Source organism: Aythya fuligula, chromosome 17 (genome assembly GCF_009819795.1).
Source record: "Aythya fuligula isolate bAytFul2 chromosome 17, bAytFul2.pri, whole genome shotgun sequence".
Classification (NCBI taxonomy): domain Eukaryota; kingdom Metazoa; phylum Chordata; class Aves; order Anseriformes; family Anatidae; genus Aythya; species Aythya fuligula.
In genome coordinates, this window is record NC_045575.1 from 11,031,589 (window position 1) to 11,056,388 (window position 24,800).

The window sequence follows — 24,800 nt, forward strand, 5'->3', positions numbered from 1 at the left end:
AAGACACATGATAGGTGCTACTCACCAGTGACTTAAAAGCTTATTGGCCTATCTGTGCTGCCAAGACTCCCACTGCTTGGGATACTATAACAACAAAAATATATTTATTTATTTTACATTGGTTTAGTGCAAAGTTTAGGGAAGCAAATGCAGGCACGTTAACAGACAGTTCTGCTCTTTTTTAGTACAGCCAGGTTTTCAGCTTCAGAAACTAAGAGTGATGGCCAGCTACATGGCTCCCAGCACTCGAAGCCAGAGTGGGGAGCAAAGTCAAGAATATAATTAAAGAATAGAAGGGTTTTTAGAAGATTTTTATTAACCTGATGAAAGCTCTCAGGTTAAAAGATCATTACATGTTACATTTTCAGACTAGTGGAAAAGTTTTTAGTAAGCAACCAACAACCTTTTGTCCAATGGGTTCTTAGCCTGGAAAAGCACTTCATTTGCCCACTTCAAAATCTGCAATAAGTTAGATTTCTCTAGAAAGCACAGGGCTGGGGTCCACATTTCCAGTTTTGGCTTTAGATCAGTGTTCCTACTACAATGTGCATCTTCCAGAAGTTTAAGAGTTAAAGCACCCTAATTTATGTCACTAGGTATACACACAGCAATACACGATAATTGAAGCAATGCTTAAAGTCCATGTAAGGTACACAGGACAGATTTACCCAGTTGTTCAACAGCATTAACAAAATGCAGCACTTTGCTGCTATTAACCAGAAACAATTACTGGTTAAAGCTAGCTGTGACATAGCAGTAGCTAATTACAGCCTGCTGCAGGCAGGGGAGATGGGTACAAAACATCTGCACAGTCTGAAGGTTTGGCAGGCACTGCCTTCTACAAAGGGCTACGAAAACACAAATACTTCAGCTGCTCTATCACTAAAAGATTCTCACTGATATTAATGGGAGACATTTCAGCAACATTTAGCACCTCTAATTGTGATGACAGTATCTCCCTGAAATCCATCCTCTGGAGGAAAAAATCTTATTAAAGAACAGTCCCTGTTATTTCTAATTAATATCTGAACAAACCACTTATGATTTGTTTAGATTGTCCAACAATGAAATTATCCCAGTAAAACAACTTCAAGATGCTTTTTATAAAAATCCTTCACACCTTCTTAATTTACAATTAAGAAAATAAATAAATCTCTGCCCAAGTCTTTTGGCAATTACAGAACATCCCTGACCTTATTTGAAGATTTGACATTTCTTGTGAAAGGCCAAAACATTACGTTGTATACAATCCCAGCAAACAACACGGAAAACTGATGTCCAATTTTGCAGATCTTTAAAGATTATTCAGCACCCTCACAAAATGAAGTTAATTCTCAATTCTTGCCCAAATTCTAAACAGAATAACTAGATTATGTATAATTATCCTCACCACTTCCAAATGGAAAAGCTGCTACTAAAGGGATTTTGTAATACTGTATACAACATCGGGTTGAATAGGGTGATAGGCAGTGATTAGTCAGTCTTTACCAAAACACAGCTTCAGAGAGAGCTGTATTTGACTAGTGCACGAGCAATCCCTGCAGAGAGCAGAGCATACCGTACCTTTTGCTCTCTGTACTCCTGACAATGAAGTTCAACATATAACAGTAAAAATGTAATCACTATACATCCTGCGTAAGACTGAAGGTATTGGTTTCTTCCTTCATTTAAACACTGTTTAATTAATTTTACTAAGTCAGGAAGGAATTTGGCCCTCAGAATATTTTATGAAAATTCCCTTAAATAACCTTACATTAATTCTTAACTGTGCATATTTAGCTAATCAACCATTCTATGTCATATACAAGCTACGCTAAAAACCTCAACAATGTTCATGAACTAAAGCCTTCTCTCCTCACCACCACCCTGCTCCAGAGCGACAAGGAGCCGAGCATACACAGATTCAGATTGGTGTCACCTCCAGGGGCTGTTTCTCCACAAGAGTCACGTAGACGCCTGTAACTTAAACTCTTTTTATTAAGTTTTCTAGGAAGTGGTTAGACCTTAAGCCATAACTGCAGAAAACCCATGCTTCATCAGTTTTGTGGATAAGGAATTTCATTCTGAAGCTATTAATCAGGTACTTTGCACAAAGTCATTCAGAAAACTGAAGGTGAGCTTGTCCTTTTCTATAAAAAAATCTGTAAGCACATCTCCCCCCTCCCCAGCCCAGCTGCTACTCAAGAGGAGATAATGACCTACAGCTCCTACCAGCTACTGTCATACTTTCAGGCTAACCAGTGCAGGCTGCTCCTTTCACATCAAGTCCCACACTCAAGCATCTACACGTACCACGTACAGAAGCTTGGCAGAAAAGCTATGCTAACTTCATAGAACGCCAAGCCCGCCTGAATGCAGCTCAATGCAGGTATCACTGTAAAGCAGTCTAGGACGACTGGGAAACAACTTTCAGAATCCCCATAGCCTGGAGTCTCTCTGTCTGAACAGTGTTTTCTGAGGAAACAGACCTTCGCAAATGGTTCTATTGCTTCTGCACGACTTACCTTGCATGTCAGCGGAATTTGCTAGTTAAAGTAATTTAGAGATGTAAGTAGTTTGTCATCGCAGTTAAAGAACACAAATCAGGCAAAACAGTATCTGGAAATCTAAAGCTACCACAAAGCTTAAGTTTGCATCATTAAAATAAAAACCGTCATTTCAACAAATATGGAAAACAAATTATGAAATCCTCCCTGCACAAACAAGGAGACTTTGCAGGAGGACAATCCTTGCTTTTCATGCTGTTTGCCCTGTTCAAAGCCCAACCATTTCTAACAGAAATTTTGTTTGCTCTAGAGATTTTGATTCAGTATTGGTTTCCAATCACCAGAACATCACCATACTCACATCAAGGGCACAGACTGAAAGGGGGCAGAGAAGATTTCTATTGACGGTTTAATACTCAAGGATGCATACATTTACACAAATATCCCACGAGCTAAGAAGTAAAGCAACATCCAAGCCAAGGCTCTGAAATCTGAGCTCTGAAACTAATCAATGAAACACACCGACTCCGGGGTATCAGAAGACAACCTAGGGAATGAAATGCGGGTGACAAACACGATGCACCTGACTTTCAGGAATGGGAAATTCTGCAATAGGTGAACTCTAGCAACAGGTAAAACGAGCAGGCTGTTACCTGCAGGACAAGCTGCTGCCAGGCGGTTGCCAGTGGCTGACCATTGCCAATGTTGCAAATGCTCATTCGGTCTGCTGGCTGATTGGCACGCTCAAGTTGCAAGGAGACATTGCGCCGCTCTTCCTCAAGTGCCCGGGTAAGCCGCTCGAAACGAGCTTCTTGCTCCTTAACAGATGCTAAAATGCTGGCAGCAGACCTGATATCATAGTCATCCATGATTGTTTTCAAATGCTCCTGCCTGTTAACTGACATGGGCAAATGGAAAGGGTTAGGTAAAGGGGTGGGGAGGGCACAGATCAGAGGTTAAGAATAAAAATGCACATTGTTAGTCACCCTAATAGAACAGCATTCATTCTAAGAAGCAAATTCCAATGCTCTTTGAAAAAACTTCCTTTCTTTTCATTGATTTGATTTTAAATGAAAAATAATTAATCTAATGCTTCCCTGTTCAAAAAAGAAAGAAATACATGCCCACCTTGGATAGAATTTATATTTAATTCCTTTGATCTTTTTGCTAAAATTGCTTGACAGAGGTTTTCATCCCTCTTGCAGAGCTAATTTCACTGTGCAAATAGTAATGTACTTTAAAGAATTATATTAAAGAAATATGACCTAGGAGGGGTGACGAACACAACCTTTCTTGCTATAGGCACTTGTAATTTTTTACTTTAACAGCATAAATGTGAAGTCTAGCATTTTTTAAAGACAAACTTTACGTGAAAACAATTGCATCCATGGCTTCCAAGTAAACAGAAGTCCCCCAGATTTAGCAGATAGTAGCTGAAAATTTTGAAATTTCAGGAGTACACTGTAATATGGAAAATATTTTAAAATACAGACAGTGCAATTGCAGTTGAAATGTGCTTGATGATTTCAGCATGGTAGCCAATGAAGCAGCCCATCATGCAGCTGTTTGCTAATAATGTAAATGAAAAAGCCCAAATCAAACTTCTTCAATGGAAAACACACAGGACTGATTGTCTCTCAGTGCAGGGAAAAAAAAATCAGAAAACAAATAGTTGGGATACATCTCCCTCATTTCTTCTCTAGTAGGGTTATGAAGAATTCAATTTAAAACCCTATTTCCCTCTGTATAGTGCGTGCAGCAAAACTCCTCATTGGTTCCACAGATCTATCATTTGAACATCAGTTAAAATGTTTTCATGAGAGTATAAAATCAGCAATGTAATATAAGCTTAAATAGTGGCTTCAACAGAATCCTTTCACTAAAGCTAAACAAATGACTAGTTTGCTTCTGTGTACTAGTAAACTACTTAAGGCACCTCTGAACTGAGTGTACAGAGGCCAAATTTTCTTCAGCTGCTGTAATTCAAGAGAAGTTCATACTCTGTGCTAAGAGTTATACTGCCTAGAAATTATCCCTTCATATGCAAATCAGGAGCAATACTTCCTGCTGCCAGAGAGATTCTTTGTTTTCCCCAACTATTACGCAGGATTTCCATGACCACTGGTGATATTAAACCCTAGTTTCAGAAGCTTTGCATTTTGTCATTCGGTGCATACTCTGAATTGATTCATTTTCCACGACTGGCACATTATTTACCAGGTCTTTCTCCTGTGTTGATTCTTTGGTAGTTAATGATACTATTATATACATGCTGTGGTGTTCCCAAAAGAGAGGTGTTAGTAGATATTAAGCTGCATATTTTCAGTTTGACAGAAACATGGTTTCTGTCAGGGTTACTCAGAAGTAACCCTGATGTCTCCCTTTTTTGTCATATTTGGTCGAAATAATCCAAGATGCCCAAAAGATGCTGAAGAAGCAGTACCAGTCCCCAAACCCATGATATATAATTTGATTTCATAGGAAATAACCTGCCATAAGCAGTGTGGTTCAATGTTTACTCCTAAGCACTTGCTTTTGAAAGGAATCAGGGTGGTAAGAAATCATGTCGCAAGGACTACTATGTATTAATTTCACAGCGTTTATTTACCACGATTTAGCCTTTCATGCTTTCAGACCAGTAAGCAAGTGTTACGTAATCTAAAGACTTTTCTTATTTAAGCTTTGACTAAATTCCTATTGAGAATCTGAAAGGAAACCAAAAACCACCACAGGATATTCCAGATGCCACATCCTAGTCAAACACAGACCAAGCTGTCAACTTCAGAGGTCTGCCACTGAGAATCTTATTTTGCAATGCCAGTTTATCAAGAGACCACAAAACCATCAGTGTGTTATGGTTTCTGCAACAGAGAATCCCCACCATCTAGAAGGACAGCGTAACTCAAGAAGTCCATGTGGTGCAGGATGGTACTGCGTGACTCACCTGCTACATCTCAGCATGATTTAGCCCTGGCACAGCCACACACAAACACAGCCAGGCTTTCTAGATCTAAGCTGGCTCACATGCAGCCTACTTGCGTGTTTCTGCTTTTGTGCTTCCCTGCTTTGCACAGATGGAGGCAGCTCAGTTTGTTGTCCTTCCTCTCTGGAGCGCAGACATGCTCCCAGACCAAAGGGGATGACTTTGCAGCCCCAGGCACAAGTTGTATTTTGGGAAAAACACATGTGGGGGCTGGGGTGGGGGACATTTCTAAACATATTCCAAAAGACAGCTACCTGACTACATTATCGTGGCCTTCACACTTCAGCAGAGGAACAGCCTGACTGCCACACTGACCCAAACTCACCTCAGACGAAGGGAAGCTCCAGGCCCAAGGAGAATGTATCAGAATGAGCCAGGGATTAATGAACAGAGAGATGCTCCTGAGAAGCACCGCAGAGCAGGACCTCAGGTTTCCTCAGTCTCTCTCTGCACAAGGCCACCTTTATCAGCCAACTATCCGTGGAGCCCTCAGAGGCCAAACTAGCTTGGCTAAGTTAGATGACAGAATTAGAGGGAAAAAGATCCTAAAGGATCAAAGGTACAAATCACTGCAGAAGTCTAGGACAGTCATGACTACCTCTCTATAAAATGTGAACATACTAGAGGTGGAATCATTCTCGGATTCAAATCAAAAATAAATGACTTTAGCTATTACCCCCCAGAAGTCCAACTTCTTTACTAAAGCTTGCATTTGTTTTTTTCTTTTCCAGCAGATCACAATGTACTGAGTAAAGTTTAAGAGCTTGAAGTGGCTTGTACTTTCAAGGCCTAGCTCTGAGCAGACGAGGGTGCTGGGTCCATTCTCAGCCTGAGAAAAGCTCCGGCTTTCTCAGTTCCAAACTCAGAGGATGTATCCGCGTGTTCTCCCCAGCTGAGCCAAGAGGCCATGCCAGCATCAGGAACAGCCTGAACTCCACAGCCGTCTCATAGTTGGTGCTGTGATGACATGGAAGGTATAAACGACTGGTCCTTTCATCCAATGCTTTATCAACTCAAGACCAACAGTCTTTAATATCAACAAAGAATCTGTATTAAGTGGGAAACATTACATTGAAGAGAACTGAAACCCTACACGCAGAATGTGAAAAATACCACCCCATTCTTCTAGTTCTCTTAAATGCTAATGGCCCAGTGCAGCACAGCCACGCGCAGTGCTCCCGGTGCACAGATGAGAAGGGCTCAGTAATGCTACTCAGTAGCAGGGTCACCTCCTCTTGCTTACTGTAGGTAGTTCATCTGGTAAGAAAGGATCTCTATTGTTTTCTCCAGCCTTTACTATGCCAATCTCTTATAAGCACTGCAGTACAGTACTCCTCCAACGCGCAGTGTAGCAATCCTTGAGCTTAAATTTTATCTTGGATGTATTTGTACCAGGTGAACCTTTGACAAAGCTCCAAGGCAGGACGAAATGCTTCTGTTGTAAATGAAATGATCAGAAGACCCCTCTGGAAATCCTAATAAGTAGTGGATTTGGCTAATAGAATTTCCCTCAAGAGAAAAAAAAAATCCACAGGTCAAAAAAAAAATAGCTTATATGTCACAGTGGTAAGCCCATATATACACAACAGAAAGAAATAAAAGCAAAGCATAGAAGTTCTCAGCATTCCTCCAGGTTTTTCACCTCAAGAGAAGGTCAGAACTAAGCTCTAATAGAAAGTTATCACTGCAGAGCCAATCATGTGTGCTGTACCCATCTACTGTGTTTCTTTATGGAGACCAGAGTTTCACCTCAAAAGAAAAAAAACACTATAAATTAATCTGCCTTCGGTTAAAGTTCAGTGTAAGGATTTAGAAGAACTCCCACTTAAAAAAAAAAAAAAAAAAGAAAATAATCGAACCTCACCTGACAATATGTAACTGCAAACCTCTTTTGTAGTACCTTCAGATTATTCAGGCAATTCATTGTCTGCAGCTAAAACAACTTTCTCTCACCTGTGACTATGAGAAGGGATAGCTGTTATCTTTTGGGAACCCAAGCAGCTGGATATTTCCATGTACTAACTCAAAACATGAATCAATTCGGAATGTAGAAAGAAGATGGCAGGATGTAAACCACAATAACTAAATTCAGAAAAACACACTCCTTTCAGAATATATATTGCAAGTTTCTGTTCCAGGGAAGAGTATTACTAACAGCAGCATGTAAAACTGACAAACACCTCCTCTAATACTGATTCTGAAGCAGTAACAGCTTGAATAATAAAAGCTACAGTTGATGACTTAGCTGATGTATAACTTTCAAGTCACATTCTGAGAATGAGACAAAGATCCCATTCTGAAAATTCTTAATGAGGTATAAGAACTTGATGCCACACATGAGAGATCCTAGAAAATTTGGGTTCTATAAATGGTACAGCTCTCTAGAGAGCTATAGAGATCTCCATGCAGAAAATATAATGTTAACCTCCTTACAACCATAAATATTGTGGTTCTTTCCTCTGTGAAATGAAAAACACAGGCAGAAAATAAACTGTATAAATTTTCAGATGTACAATTAGTGACCATTAAAATCCTAATTCCTATGCAGAAACAGCAGCAGAACCAGTAACTGCCTTTTAAGAACAGTTGGACAAAGACCGACTTCTGCATTTCAAATGATTTATTAACAGATAAATACTTGCTTGCTGTTGATTGCACTCCCAATTATTTACCCAGGGTTTCGACAATTTACATTATCAGCAGTCTAGACCAGAGGAAGAAAACAAAAGTACTGACTCATGAGTTACTTATTCATGCTGCCACTTGCAATTTGCTACCATTTGTAACTAAATTAAAGTGCATTGAAAAGCCTACAACTAAATGAAAATATTAGACCTATAGCAGCCAGGTAAAGATTATTCCTTAGGCTGCACTTCTAAACACAGCAAACACTTGTCTACATGGTGTCAAAGGCTACGCTGACAGCAGCGAATCTTCTCCCTTCTGTCTATGTGACTCTAAATATATTGTGTTGCATTAGACTGAGAGCAAAGTAAGATGATCTATTTTTTCTGACCATTCATATAAAGAACTAATGCATCAAATGGCCTCCTGTAGGTCAACAGGGCTTTAGTGCTCAGTAGGGATGAACACCACCCCTGTGCAAAGAGGCCAAAATGGGGGCCTATGCACAGCTAATACCCAAACTCATGATCAGGTTTGAAGGCTCTTAGAAACATTAGGGTTACTTGGTCCTCTGCAAAAAAGTGAGTAGCTCAGCACACTAATTTTGCTAATATAGCTGATGGTCAAGAGCTGTCAGAAAGCCCTTGTGATTAAGGAAACTGAGTTTTAGAGAACCTCCAGATCTGCTGCACTTCTCAAAGCATTCTGCCTTTGTAAGACAATCAGGTTCTTGAGTGAGCTGGATTTGAAGAGATGAGCAGTGTCCACCAGTCAGCCACAGAACATGGCAGAGCCTTCTTTCAGAGGGAAGGGAAGTTTCTCTCAAGGCACACAATAAATTTCTCAGGTCCCATAGTCTGAATAGTGAGCACAGCTATTGCTCTCTCCCAGCCCAATTCAAGTCTACTAGGTCCTGCTACCTAGAGATGGTACTATGATGAGCAACAAGAAGCTTGTACATACAGCAAACTGGCAGCTGTAGGAGCAAAATGAAAGCCTGTGAGCATGCATGGGAACAGTGGCTTTGTGCTTCTACAGGGAGGAAAGCCATCAGAAGAAAAGCAAAGGTGGGAGTAAAATAATCTGTGGAAACGAAGCATAGCACATGCTAATTATTTTTCACCCTGAAGTACAAGAGATGCACAGCACAAAATGACTGTTATCCCCCATGCCAGATCAGAAAGCATGCAGAGAAAAACAAGCAAGATACACACCTAGTGGATTACTGGGGTCTGAATGTCAAAGATGCTGTGACATCACCCGCTAAGACTGTATTGACAAAGTAGGACAGCAGCCTCAAGCAGAACCAACTATAAGAGAGAAGAAAAAGAAGACAGAGTTAGTTAACAACATATTACAGCCTCTTCTGCTCACACTTGCACTTGTTTCCCATGTTCTCCTTAGTTTGTTGTATAAATTATTTATCATAGATAATTACTTATCATAGATCATTTATGATACTGTTTTGTTCCCAATCTGGAATAAAAACAAACAAAATCTGAAGAAGGCAATATTAAGACTGCTAAAAGGAAAGGAAGAAAAAAGTTAATCTGGTTTGTTATCAGCAGTCAATAGTTGCATGTTCTAAAACTGGATATTGCAGCCAAACATTTTAGAACACAGAAACCTAACATGAAGCTCTTAGAAATAATAGTAATTATTTAGGCACACAACTTTAGATCCCCTGTTTTATGCATGAGCCCTGAAATGGCTCAAGATTGTTTCATGGATACTTGTCAGAGAGGGTAAGTTCATTTCTGAAAGATGCACACAGCACAATAGTTTACAACTGCTTTGTTTATTCTCCCTGTTTGTAATCTAAGCCTACAGGAAACGCAAGTGAAAGTAGGCTCTTGGATATTAGGTCCTCTAGTTAGCTCCGTAAATCTTGGACTTGTTTTGTCATAAAACATTTAGCACAGAACTTCTCTGGGTCAGTGGTTGCAAATTTAGGACCTGTTTTTGCTGGATAACATACAGAACAGAATCTATTTCACAAAGGCATGGTTCCATGAAGCAGCATATCCAGTTTTAAGCTACCACCACGTAAAACGCTGCAACCACATGGCATGAAGTGCAGAGCCAGTACAAACTCACTTTGCTGGTTCAAATATTTTAGAACACTTTCAAAGAGTAATTTTGCCCCAGCAGATTTTATGCTTCACCAGGTACTGTCTGCCTTCTTGATGCCAGCATAAACACTGTTTCTTATGTTTCAGCTGAATTACCAGAAATGTGATCTTTTCTTTGCACCGATTCAATCTCAGAAGGCATGGAATCGCCACGTGAAAAAAAACATTTTCTTTAAACTAACAGAAGTAAAGTCTGTGCTCAGAAGTTACTAAATTTAACAAAACTGTGCAAAGATACATCCAAAGATGAAAGTCAGGAGGTAGAGTGAAAGATTAATTCTGGAATAAATGACCTGAGGGAATAAATCAAGCATAATTCAGTTTCTACAGACAAAAGAGTAACGTTGTGCAAAAATAAATGCATGTTAATTGTAACAAAGTCCAAATAAACTGCTTCTCAGACCTTATGGTGAAATCTGTCTTGGGCCTGGCTCTTCTCGTTGCTGCTCTGGTTGACTGAGTTCTAATCTGCCCCTTACGTGACAATCTCCACCAATGAATAGCAATGAGGAATTCACAAAGAGAGCTATTTCAATATAGTTCTCTCATAGGCACAGACAGACATACTGTGTTGTGTCAAAAGAAACAAAAAAGGCTGGTCAGGGTTTTTTTTGTTTCTTTGGACAGAAGCAGTCTGTGAAACAAGGCTTCAACTAGGGAAAGAACAAGGGGAGAGGAAATGCTAACAGGAAAGCTGCTTGAGAAGGAACTTGGGATCTTAAGAGCATAGCAATGAACAAACACTACAGCCACCAGTTCTCTTATTACAGAAAAACGTCCATGTAAAATATTTGAAATTTCTTACTGCTGTAAAATCTCAACCAGAAATCTAGCAGGAATCACTTTGTAGAAATACGAACGTTCTGCAAACAAATTTGCAGAACAGCTCATAGAGTCTGGGCTTAGCAGCACCACCAAAAAGAAACGGGACACACACACATCACGGCCTGCACGATGCAGCCCCAGCACTTCACTCACTGGAGAACTGGCTCTGGGCAGCAGCACCAGAGTAACTCACGTCTTACTGTTATAATAGTTATGGTTAACAGTTATTGGGTTGCATGCTATAATCCAATCCATTAAAGAGAATTATTAGACAAATTAACCTCTTAATTAAAAGCACCTAAATTGTATTCTATTAACTTACAAAAGATACGATTCCCAGCAAAACAGACAGTGCACGACTTGGATAATCAGGTTTTAAAACATCTTCTAAAGAAGGCATTTGTCTAGTGAGTGTGGGACAGGGAAACGGCGTTCTTGAGCTTTGTTTTTTTGGGGGGCAGAATGGTCAGGGGGGACTTATTTTACACAAAGCTTATATACACATGAAAACACCAACAGATACGTATGCAGGAAAGCCCTGGGCAGGTGACATCTCCTTATTGGTTTGTCCAGCTACAGCCTCCCTGGTGGTAGGTATTCATCTTTGTAAAGCAACCGAATGGCCTTGATCCAAGAGGTTGTGAGTAGTATTTTATTTATTTATATAAATTATAGTAATTGAAAGCATTTCTTGTATCTTTCCTATACACAGGATCTCATAGAGAAAAACTAGTACACAGAACAAAGTACTCCTAGTACACAACTTTGCTGGCAAAACTGCTTTTTCCATCACAACTGTAATTTGCCCAAACAAAGCAAATTTTACAGTTCTACTAACAACTTCTATTTGCAGCCATAATCATTAGTGCAGATATCACCTTAACTGCCTTTTTAAATACAAAGATTTCTTATATCTAATCTCGCTTGGATTCACCAGCGCACGTTTAAATTATACCAGCCATGGTCTTTCTACACCTTCCCTGGGGAAATGATTCATGACTTCAGCAGAGTTTGCTACTAGAATTTTTTTTCTGGTTTTCCTTCCAAAATTTCATGCAGTGTTTTCATGGCTCGGTGATACAGTGTGCCTACACAGCTTTAATTATACTGTAGCTCAATTTCTTTAACACTCCCTTCAGCAGAGCTTGCTACTACAATTTTTTCTAGTTTTCCTTCTAAAATTTCATGCAGTGTTTTCATGGCTTGATGATACAGTGTGCCTACATAGCTTTAATTATACTGTAGCTCTGTTTCCCTAATAAGATATGTTTCTATTGCTACCGTACACTCCCAAATGGAAAGGAAAATAAATTAGAGCAATACAGAACACCTTTATAATAACCGCATACATATAATAGCATAAATAATTCAGCAAACTATTAAACTTCAAATTGAAATATTTTTACAAGGGCAATTTTTAAGTAAATGTTTTAGCCTATGATTAGTTTTACCCAATATAAAAATTTCCATTTCAACTTGAAATTTATCATTTACAGCCCAGAAGAGCACGACAGCACCTTTCTGAAGCAGAGCTCTTGCTCTTTGGGACCTACGAACTTGCCTACACTGAGAAAGCTCAAGCCTTCAATCAGAAAGCATTCGTTATGCCACACTTCCCTCAAAGATCAGTGTTTGTGGTAATTAAGCATAAAATAGCACAGCAAAGTGGCATCACGTTACCTCACACTTACTAAGTGTCCACACTAAGGTTTAATGGGGTATGTGATAGGCTATAAATTCACACTGTGCACTGTAAATTCTCTGTGTAAACAAACCTCCTCCTATATTTTCAAACGAGTATCCAGGTTAAATATATATTTATTTAATCTTGTACTGAAGACTGAGCAACGTAGCCATGGCTAAATTCTGACTTCAGTACGAGTCTGCAGGACTTGAGCACGACAGTTAAAATCCTTTGCTATTGTTCTAGCTCAATGAGTGTTAATTCTGTCAAATTCAGCCAAGCCCACGGAAATACTAGCATCATTAATCATTTCATTCCCTACATAAAAAGAATCACTGATTTGCACAACTTAATTTCTGTTTATCTATTTTACGCAGGCAGCATTTGGGAGACAGCACTTTTTTTTCCCCCATATCAAGAAGCCAAGTCTGGAATACGAATAGCAAATTTGCTGCTTCTCAAACCTCTGACACCTTTTCTTCGTGCCTTGGAACTTTGCAACCATGATTGCTACCGGCTTGATTAGTTCACAGGGCAATCACTTTAACACCCTAGAACACATGCCATTGCATCCTAAAGCTGCTTCATGTCATTGATTTTTCAAAGGTCTCCCCCACTGAAATCAATAAGGAGCTCTACTTAAAAATGGATTGCACTTTGTGGTCCCTTTCTGATTCATGTATATGCAAGCTACAGAGTATTCTCACAGCTGCCTTTGGCAGAAGCTATAGGTACTGAGCTTCAGCACTTCCTCTGACCCCAATCCAATTCTCACTGACATCAATATATGCTTTAACCTCTGTGCTTCCACTGTGAGCACGAAATCTGCAGCTACCTGTGCAAACTTTCACTTAGGATAAAATTCCAATAGAAAATGGAAAATTCAATTAGAAAATCACCAGTTTACCAGAATACTGGCTTCCACTCAGCTAGGAAAAAACCCTCAAGCAGTGCAGCTTATGTGAATGCAAGACAGCATCAGGCATTAAATTAACTATCAGTGCACTGCATACATGCTATCTGCACAGGATTGTACTGATGGACTTGGTCTGATCTCATTTTCAACAGAAATACTTTGTTAATAAACTGCACTACCTTGCCAGGCTACCCTTGCAAGCAGTGCCACCAAAAATCAGTACTTCTATTCTTGGAACAGGGCTATTTCAATAAGAAAAAAAAAAAAAAAAAAAGTTCAAGATCAGAAGCAGCATATTTCATAACGTCACTGTTCAGCTCTTCTTATCAATGTTGAGTCCAGCTTGGCCATACATAAGCGCATCCCATTGACAAACTGTGATTACACTACACAATTACTTCCACAGAATACTTAAAAGATTTTGCCAAACAATACACAACTGTCCTCATTTTTCTGGCCTCCAGATTGTGAGGTTTGGCCAAACAGCTTCCATTTGAAGAGAAAGGCTACTTACTGCTGGCAATGCAGTCTGAAGCTGTCTGTGTGCAGTGAACTACAGCTGAGAGCAGCCATATATTTACAACCATTCCATCTCCATTTTGCAAAGTGCGAGAACATGAGGGTTGGTGGGTAGGCAGCGATTTCCATAGCCAGGCCAGTTTCTCATTAACAAAATGGAACAAGTGAAATATTATAGCAAGGCTGGAAAATCTTGCAGATGGTCATAATCATCCTTTCATAACTGATATTATTGTGGTGTCTTCTAACAGCGATAAAATAAATAACAAAATGGCAGGCAACAAAGATCAGGACAGCTAGGCAGTTAAGCAGATCAACAGCCTGCTTCATCTGTTCCAAACACTACAATAACAGTGGCAGCAGACAGCGTATTTAAACGAGCAGACATTAGTTAGAAAATGGTCATTTCACTACACAGTTTGAGAGGAGAGGGAAAAAATAGAACCGTGACCCCACAAAACAGTGAGTGTTTAAGCTCAGCAACAGATGTGTCAAATGACTTATCCCAAACAGGAGGAGTTAATTGATGCTATAAATAGTACTCTGGAAAAAAAAAAAAAAAATCACCAACAAAACAAACCACTTAATGCTTGTATCCAAAGCACACAGTCTAGCTTTTGCTTATCTGTAAAATTATTTTCCTTTTTTTTTTTTAAAAAAAAAAAAAAAAGTGGGCTTGGGTGCTTTACATGGAGATAAGCCCAGAGAGATAATTTGATTTCAGGCTATTGAGAAATTTCCTTCCTTTTATGTTTCAGAAGAACAGGGCTGCATGCAGCTAAATGAGGTCCGTAGATTATAGTAGAAGAAAGGCTAATAAAACCGCATAGCTACATTCCTGGGTAATAACAAATGTTTTGTAATTCTATGGCTCCGATCTCAAGGTTTATGAGGGTATTTCCCATTAATGCTTTTAAGATTAATGCAAATAAATGCATCAAAAGGAAATAGATCTTTTAACCCACCTGAATCAAATACTTAATATGTCTCTTAGTATTTTACTCCAATAAACAAACTGCCATGGCTAGGAAAAAATCACAATTCTCGTGTTCAAAGCAAGCATCTTCTGTGGTTTACTTGTGGCTTTCAGGAGACAAAACAAACAACAAAAAATAAACCCTCTCCTGTTTTGCTGAACATATATCTTGTTTAACTCTCACTGTCATATCTATTGGGTTGTGTGGCTTCTGCATTGCCCCAGAAGGGAACTGAAAACATTAGTTTAAATGGGGAAGAAAAAAATGTCAATATTCATGTTTAATTCTTGAAGCTACTAAATCAACCAAATGTTATTAGCTGCTGCTTACCAATCAATCCTAGTGCATTACTCCCCCATATTTCAATCTTATTAAAACCAACCAGATTTAGACCTTACATTGCTTTAAACCAGGAATAAGTATCAATAAAGAGGAGATTAAAACAATACATAAAGAGGGAAGAAAAAGAACGAGGCCCACTAGCTCTAATTCTCTCCAGTAACATCTGTCTCATTCTCAATCAAGTATTTTTTTTCCACCAAGCTAAATTTGGAAGCCTAAGGCACTAAGTAAACCCACTCTGTCAGAACAAAACTATAGATCTGCTTTCCATAATTGTATGTGCAGATTCAAAGGTGGCACTGATAGACCCTTCACTGTTTCAGCATCTGTAAATGTAAAATGCAATCCAAGTTCCTCTTCCCCTTGTAAGTTTAGGACGTAATCCAAGTTTGTCCTGGTAACACCGCAGCTTTTTAGTGTTACAAGACAAACATGCATCTGAGCATAATAAATAATATCTGAGCAAAATAGAAGTACCGAGCTCATCTGATGTCTCGAATAATCATCCAGTTCATGCATAAACATATAAAGGCAGGAAAACCAGATACATTTTAATGGCAGTCTCAAAGAGACTCATCATTCCATATGATGGATTTTGGCACGTAACAGCTCTAGCACTGCCAACAGAACAGTCTTTGTTACACATGGCAAAACGTCCTGCTCCAGAGCCTTGCTGTCTGAGGGGCAGAAACAATGTCACAGGAACTGCCAATTTACTTCTCTGTCTTCAGGTGCAAAACATTGTCGAAAGTTCAAAGCAGAAATCTTTTATCACTCAGAAACGTTTTCTATTCTATCTGACAAGCATATTGGCTTCTTTAGGGTTATGCTGGCAGCCAAAATAGCCTTCAGAGACTAACGTTCAGGACTTGTCTCGTTCGTATCATTGGGTGAATCAAGGAGCCATAGTAACCCCATTGATTAGCCCAGACTCAAACATTCTTTACTCATTTAGATCTTTCACTTGCATGAGACAGAAATGCAGTGCTGTGCTTAGTCTGCAAAGTGTTACATTCATCTATTTATCAAAAATGATTTTTATTGCATCACTGTAAGTAGCAATTTTCACAGCTAAGATTGATTCTTTACTGTAAGAGCTTTTTACACACCAGCTTATAACTCCATCAAAATTTGAACATTTGGGCTTAAGTTTTCCCTGATAGGTCTTTCCTTCAGGCTTAATTTTTCTTTTAGGAAAACTTCAGCTAGAATAATTTGACTTTTTCATATCATTAAAAAATAAATACAAAAAGTGCAAGCTTTTTCCACCAGTGGCCTAGAAGACAGAGTCAAGCAACTTGTTATCAGCAGCAACCCTATGGCTGCCAGCACAGCGCAGAGACACGCTGTGTCTGTTGTGTTCTGTATGAAGCTGAAAGGTTGGTAGAGGTCACCACAACTTGTAACTAGCAACATATCAACACCCCTGTTGAACCTCCAGCTATTTTCCTTCTTCCCTATTCCTCCTTTTCTGCCTATAAAGCCTTCTCCAGATTTGGCCTTATCATAGGCCTCCACCAGGACTCCATTTGCTCTACTTCTGTGCGGTTGCTGCTCTTGGTCTGCGGTTCAAAAAGATGAACAGAAACTTGATGCTTTTGCTATTGGCATCCGGGTAAATAGGAAGTTAGTATCTGAGACATGGAGCAGATGAAAAGTAATGCAATATATATGGCCCAGAATACAAATTAAGGTCTTCAGATAACCCTAACTGCACCATATTCTAGTTTTTCCAACTTACTTGCCACGCTTATAACTTAAATGTCTTCAACACTAAATTCTATCCCATCATAGCAAAGAAGAATCAAAGAGCCTTAAAAACAATCACAGCCCCAGGAAGAAGGGATATGGATAGCTTCTTCAAATGGCATGCTGAACACAGTAAAGATTTTCTTTCTGTTCTCCTAATTCAAGACAAGAAATGCAGTAGGTACAACTGAACACTCTGCTACCACACATGCAAAAACTATCGATAGCGAAGGTGGTAGAGATCTCCACGTTTAATTCTTTTCTGAAGTAGTAGAAACAGTTGTGCATCACAGTCCTAAAGTCATTCAAGTGCATTCGAGTGCTATGCTTGAAGGTACTTTTCTTGGCTGCCTACATGGACTCAAGGAAGCATCTGATGCAACTGAATCTTGGCTTGAGGTTGAGCTTGATACAAAAATCAGTCGGAACTGGGGAAAGTATTGAATTTAGGGGGGTGAAAGGGAGATGTTATTGAATGGGAGGGCACTATCAATTGTCTTTTGGAAAGGTTGCTTTATTCCATATAGCTACAATCCATCACTGACCTTGTCCCTTCCAAGGCATTTCTTCTTTTGTATCTTTAACTAAATCTCAATGCTTTTTGTAGTTTATGTTGCCCATCAATAATATTTCCTCTTTCCAGGAATTCACTTGTCACTATTGCCTAATTACAGTTATTTGAATGCAGAAATAATTCTTCCGGATCATTAAATACCTGCTCCAAGAAACAACTTTCTATTCAAACATCCCTTTTTAATAAACATTCTGCTGATGACTGCTGAGTGGGAAAAATTGTAATTTTTGCTTTAGCTGTCTAGGCACTTCAAATATTTAAAAAAGCTCCCTCTTTCATATCACAATCTTGCACTGTGCAAGTAGAAATATCTTCCAGCTATAACAAATACTTTTAACTTAGTTTATTAAGAATATGTAAGAGATAAGTAGCAAACACAATGTAATCTCTGTTCAGAATCCTTCCAACAAGCAGCTTAGAAACTTTAAATGGGCTATATACACACCTTCAGTTTTGACATATATAGATGTGACAATGTTCAATCTAAAAAAATGAAAAGAACTCTATAAAAAACTAGTAACATGGTACTTATAATTCAGAGGATTATTTTAGATGAATGCTTGGCTAAAACTACAATCCACCTACACTGAGAAAAATAAAGCGGTACACAGAAGGGAGTGGTATTTCAGGAAAGCAAACAAAGTACTGTAACATTTAATCCCATTATTCACTGCCGAAGCCCCAGGTTTAAAACCAGACACATCAAAGTACTGAGGTGAAGTCACAGCAGCTGAAAGTGCTTGTGGTCATCCTCAAAGCAACCAGAAGATTGGCCTTTTGATCTCAGGAATGGCTTAGACATAGTTGGCAGGGTGGCAGCAGAGAGCAGGAGACATCTTAAGAGTGTGACCCTTACAGCAGAAAGAGGTGGGATGCACGACATACTCACAGAAGCTTTAATCTAGCTTGCTCAGGTACAGAACAAAAATCAGGAAAGTAGGAGCACAAGCTGAGAACAGGCTAGCAAGTGTCCACATGCTGTAAATGTAGTTGAAAGCCGAAGTGACACAGTAGGAGACAATTGCTGCCCTGTCAGGGGGAGAATTAAACTAAATGAGGACTTCCGTGGTAGAAGAAGAGAGACATCGATCAGAGATAGTGCGGAGCCCCAAAAGAAATACTGTCATCCCTCTTTTCAGTGAGCAAAGACAGCCATGTTGTCACCTAGCACTTAAATTGCAGCCTCACCATAGATAATACAGAATTACCAAGGTTCCTGTGTAAGTTCCACAGTTTTAATATTTATCACCTGATCACTACTTTAAAACCAATTTTAGTAGGCCTTCAACAGCATGCATACTAATGAATTTCTGGGAGGTGTAAAACAGCGCAATGGTTTAAGTAAATACGTAGTGACAAAACAACAGATTACTCAAGAGAGACTCTGTAAGCAACTACGGAAACATTATACCTTTTACAGTGTTCCTTTCTTGAACTGGCTTTAAGATAGAAATTCTCCCTTGGTTCAATGATAGCTCTGCCAGTGAAACAACAAAATACAACAAAAAAAGACATTCCATCTGGGGGGTTAGGAAGAGAGGGGTACATTTAAATAACTGATAACATTTACCTAGTACAGTGGAAATCTATGAAATGTAATCTTGACCTCCCTTCCCTTCCTGAGTCATGCTGTTGTCCGAAGTAGCACAGAAGTGTTGTAATCTATTCCACCATCACCTGAGACCCACCAAACCCCACAGCACAGAAAGGAAGCTCAATAGGAAGAGCTCTTTTGGTTAGGGAGCTATTCCAATCCTCTTGGTTTCTGTCCCAGCACCACCCATATGCCCATGATCAAACAGTTCCCAACTTAGAGTTTAATCCAGAGTATATTTAATTTCCCATTGATTCATAGATTTAAAAGTAAAAAATGCTTCCTTCATAAGCACACAACATAGCATTTTCACCCATCCAGGCCTAAATACCATCTTGTAACTCTAAAAATGTCAACTGTGGCTACATAAATACATCCCATACTGTTTGACATTTTATCTTCTAGCAACAGGAAATTAGGACAGGAAGAAATTCACCTTTGAAATTCACCAGGAAGAATTCAACACTTTTCAAGATCCCTTTTAGTTTGAGCTTCAGGTAGCATTCTCATTACGGCATTCCTTATCCCAGAAACTTCTCCTACAGATTACAAACAGGATGCTTTGCCTCTGATTCCCAGGCTTTTTCCCTGCTTGTGAGACCAAGCACATTCTGAGTAGCTGATTCCTTCCATAGCTCCACTCAGGAAGGGAAATTTACCTACAGAAGCAGACACTGTCACTCCCTTTCCACTTGCAGCCAACAACTTGGTTTCACCACTAGACCCTTTCTGCCAGCCCTCTTTTGGCTGGACAGCACACCGAGTCCAAACCCAAGCGGTCAGTAACGAGAAACACTGCAGCCCTTCACACTCACTGTAACCAAACAGGTGCTGAAACAAAATCATATACCTCTGAGGTAACATGAGCGTTTCTTTGAATCCTGACTTCTTTTAGTGTTTTTCTCATAACAAGAATATGACGACCTCCTTTGTGTAGGCTAATTCTGTGTATTTTATTAAAATATACTCCATTTTAAGAAATTAAATAAGTCGTGATTTACATTTAGTGCCCCCTGGAGCAGCCAAAACCTACTAAAATAATACTTAGCTTGATTTATCCTTTCTCCTTTCCCACCTGTATTTTTTCTTTTAACTGTTAAGGTCAAGAGGACAAGCGGCCTAAGGCATTTGTCTTCAGTCAGGACATCCTGGTTAAGACCCAGATCCACTGTAGCCTGCATGTATGGCTGGGGGCTGTTTAACCTTTTTGTACAGCATAATCTGGGCAGAAACTGCATTTTCCTACTTCACAACATCTTATGAAACTTATATATAAAGTATCATGAGGTATCAGGTACTTCAGAAGAGAAACACCCACATTATTACCAGTCCTCTTCTAGTGAAAATGGCATATTTGTATATTCTGAAATTCATTGTTGGTTATCAGGAAACTATTTGTGTTTTTTTTTTTCAATATAGTTCTGTTTTATTTTATTCTTTAAGCAGGTGTTGTGTGAAAACACACAATAATTTAGGCAACTAGAAAGTTTAACAATTAAAGCTAATAACATTGACCTCTCCACAAGAAACACGACCGCATTGCTTCCTGGTCCCTTCTTTCCAATTCACATTTGAGAGATTTATCAGACAGAACAGGAGTCTAAAGAGTTTTAACTAAAATTTAATGGCTATATACTTGCAAATAAAGGCATAAAGAATCACAGTTTCTTAGCTGCAAAAGATATCTAGAAAACTTGCTCTTTTGCTAGGATCCTCTCAAAAGTCTCTGCATAATTTCCACCTGCAGCGAGACTGAGCTCTCTGATGTTAGAAGCAGTTCTGAGAAAATTGTGACTAATTTTCATTCTTACTTTATTCTACTTTATTTTTTCTATCCTCCCCATAACGCAGTGCTTTCAGCTCCTTGTGTTCTACACAGCATCACCCTCCTGGGTGGCCAACTAAATACTCGCTCCAGACTAACATAGTTGTAAAAGCAAGTTTACAGTGTCCTCTGAATCGGATCCTTTTTAAAATCTTGATGCAAAAGATCCAGATTAATATATAACTGTAAGGCAGAAAACAAAGTCATTACTTGCTGAACACATCACTTTGCTAATACATAATCTATCCATGCTTAAATCCATCCACAATCCCACACAGTTGGGGTTATGCCAGTATTTTGCCAAAATTAACTAAAAAGTGAAATAAATAAAGCCAAGAAAGAGGTACAACAGATGATCAAGGCAAGCCTGGAGGTGGCTCCATCGCCCACACGACACATTCAAGCTATGGGTGACACAAAGATGGAGCTGGGACAGGAGCTCAGAACCACACGGGCTACCTACCTCCTCTTGCAAGATGGGCACTAGCCTACCGTGCCTCTTGTGGATATGGCAATCCCTAAGGTGCTTCCTGGGTTATGGCAAACAACTGGATAGGCTCATGCTGACAGATCATGCTGTTATCACGTTCGTACAGGGCCCGTACAACTGACATTGGGAAAACAAGTATTAACTGAATAATGGCAGATGCCAGCTGACAGTTTGAGCCCCAGATCATAGAATCACAGAACCCTGGGAAGCCTGGAGCTTGCTGAGGCTCATGGCTATATTGCCAAGTCCCTTCTTCAGTCCTTGGTTGCTCACATCTGACAACGTGGCCTGCATCACAGGGGAGAGGGAGAAAAAAACACCAGCTTGGAGCACATGATGTTTAATAAAACACAACCTGTACTCCATTAGATAAACACCGCTTCATTCCAGTAATATACTTTAATCATCAGTTTTAATCAAATATCTTACAGCTCTCAGATAAGGTTGAAAAATAAAACCAAACTGTAATACCTTCTCAAATTGCTTGTTATTGCCCACTTGCAACTAATTACCCAGTCACACTGTTAGAGATTCTGAGCATTTCCATGTTCACTTGCCAACAAATGACTAAAAAAATTAAATTAAACAATTAGTTTCTAGCTGTAATAACTAATTAAAATAAATATTTTCAGAATAAGGAATTTACTAGAACATCAAGACACTAACATTGCAAAATGTGTGAGAAAATACAGCATCTACCAGCAAACAATTTCTTGCCATTTGGCGAGTTCCAGAGCTGCATCTCAGCCACCACTTGGTTCTTCTCCTGTTCCAATGAACACAATTGGTTATTAAAACTTCTTTCTCATAGGGTGAAAATGTGAGTAACTTATTAGGAAAGTTACTGTCCTTATACAGGAAACCTTAGGGGCAAATTTTGCCTCTGCCCCATTGCAAGTGTATGCAGTAGTGACAGATGAGCATTTTTACACATGATTTGAGTATGATGCAAAGTACTGTGGCAAGCTGTCCTACCACTCCTTTTCCCTAGTGTCGTATTTTGCATTCTCTGCCAAGCCTGGATCATGCTCGTAATTCTCTTGTTACAGCCTCCTTGGTCCCTCACTGAAAAAGCTTCTGAACATGCACCCAGTTCTTGAAAAGGATTCTAGCCCGGCCAGTTGTGCAATGTGCACTCTTTGGACACGCAACGCACGGGTAAACGCACTGAATGCAGCCAACTCAACTGCTCTCTGCTTTACGCTCAGGTAGGTTGCTTGTTGGTGCCATGGAGGCAGCATTACACAAAACCACTAATGCACTGCCTGCTCCTGAGTGGATTCCTCATCTCTGCACAGAAATAGGTACAATTAAACCTGCTATGTGTGGGGCGAGTAGAGAAGTCCAAAATAAATGAGAGGAACACTAAAATGGTGTGGCTAGACAGGCGGACCACTTTTCAGTTCAGCTGCACTACTACTTATAAGCAAGTACTGCAAAACCTTGCCAAGGGAAATGGAAAGCCCATGTCCTTGGACCCTTCTGACACTCAGTTGAGCTGTTTCTCTCTGGCATTTCTGGCAGCGTAACAACCAATAAAGAATGTGGATGATGTACGTAATTTGGTAATAGAAAAATTACCTGCAAAATCATAGCTACCACCCGCACTGCACACTTAGAACCCCAAATTAGTCTTAATGGACTAATATTTCCCTTACAGCACTACACTGCAGGCAGCGTAACCGGTTAACAACTGAGTTACACAAATGGAAAAGACAGGTGGAAAAGAATTCACTTGGTGCAAAGTTAAATGAGGCTGTTTATGTTTTGTCTGTATCGATTGCAAGAAGTTCATGCCCTCCAATTGTATGTTTTCCTCAGCACGGACTTTGTCACAGATAAATCACTGGATGTATAGGCAGAACTGAACAGCATGCTTTGGGCTGTGTTTTCCATCTGCTGTGATTTGCTTCTCTTAACCAACAAACACAGAGGTGAGCAGCAAGTATTTTCTCCTTGAGTTCCTCCTTCCTTCGCCTTATATCCTCATTTGCCAAATTGCTGTTATGTCACTGGCAAATGACCATTCTGGCTGACATCACGGTTCTGCTTTTATAGAAGATGCCAGACAGAAAACACGAGGTACCTATGTTACACAACTCAGTGTGTGGGTACATACTCTGTCACAACTTGCACCAGAACATATGAAATACTCGCGGGAAGCCATGGTGTCTCCACTTAAAGACGTGATACATACACTGCTACCACACAACACACTTAATGACAGCAATACTGTACACTCATTAAAAGGCTTTCCATCAAAAGAGGCGGACTACAAGCTGTTTGATATTCTAATATTTACACCCAATTATCTTTAGAAATTTATTTAAAACAGCATTATTTTTGTGTTACTTATGAACTTGGAGTTCCCTTATGAACTCCCACTCATTCTTAATTATAATGTAAATCAGTGCATTAACATCAAGCAAGCAAACACTAACTAAAGCAAGTGATAAAAATGCAGGCTAAGTTCGGACAGAAGCAGTGGCAAAATGCCCAGAAAGTTACAAAAAACCTTTTAACAGCTTAGTCAACAAGGATAGATACACAGACCTTTCAAAATAGATGCTCTGGGTAATAACAGTTACTGCCAATAAATTTTATATAAATATTACAAAAGAGGTAAAAAGCTCATACATCACCACACAGACATGTCATAGATAAGAACTGTGGCTTTTTAAAATGTCAGAACTGAGAAGTGTGCAACAGCTTATAAAATGTTGCTCAAGTCATTATATGCAAACAGTGATGCACATCATTTATTAAGGAAATGATGGCTGAACTAACTTTGGCAAACTAGATGCACCTATTTCCCAGAGCACATTAGTTTCTTGATAAAGACACGGCACATTCAAAGAAAATTGAAGAAATGTAAAACTACAAAAGTCAACGCGTAGTGATTCACTTCAATGTAGTATGCTGTGAGCAAGCACAAGTTCAGCTAACCCTTTTTACTGAAGGAAGTGCCACAGACTTTTGTGCATTTGGTAAATATTTATAAGAAACCCAGGCAGCTTTTAGCATAGGTCTAGGATTTTCTCCTAAACATCTAAGGTGCCTTAAAACTGCAGTTTCTCTA

General features: G+C 39.4%; 1 protein-coding gene across 9 annotated transcripts in view; it reads right to left on the reverse strand.

Moving 5' to 3' along the window:
• The window catches only part of ARVCF (ARVCF delta catenin family member), a 272,311-nt gene that overhangs the window by 159,788 nt on the left and 87,723 nt on the right, over positions 1-24,800 (reverse strand). For 6 of the 9 annotated variants that reach the window (XM_032199308.1, XM_032199311.1, XM_032199310.1 and 3 more), the window contains 2 exons: positions 9,309-9,404; positions 3,140-3,384 (listed from right to left, as the gene is read on the reverse strand). In XM_032199308.1, coding sequence (XP_032055199.1) covers positions 3,140-3,355 — 216 coding nt within the window. In that variant the 5' untranslated portion in view covers positions 3,356-3,384; positions 9,309-9,404. Of the gene's footprint in view, positions 1-3,139; positions 3,385-9,308; positions 9,405-10,629; positions 10,696-24,800 lie in introns of those variants that run through there. The other 3 variants (XM_032199319.1, XM_032199315.1, XM_032199307.1) reach the window with 2 other exon arrangements.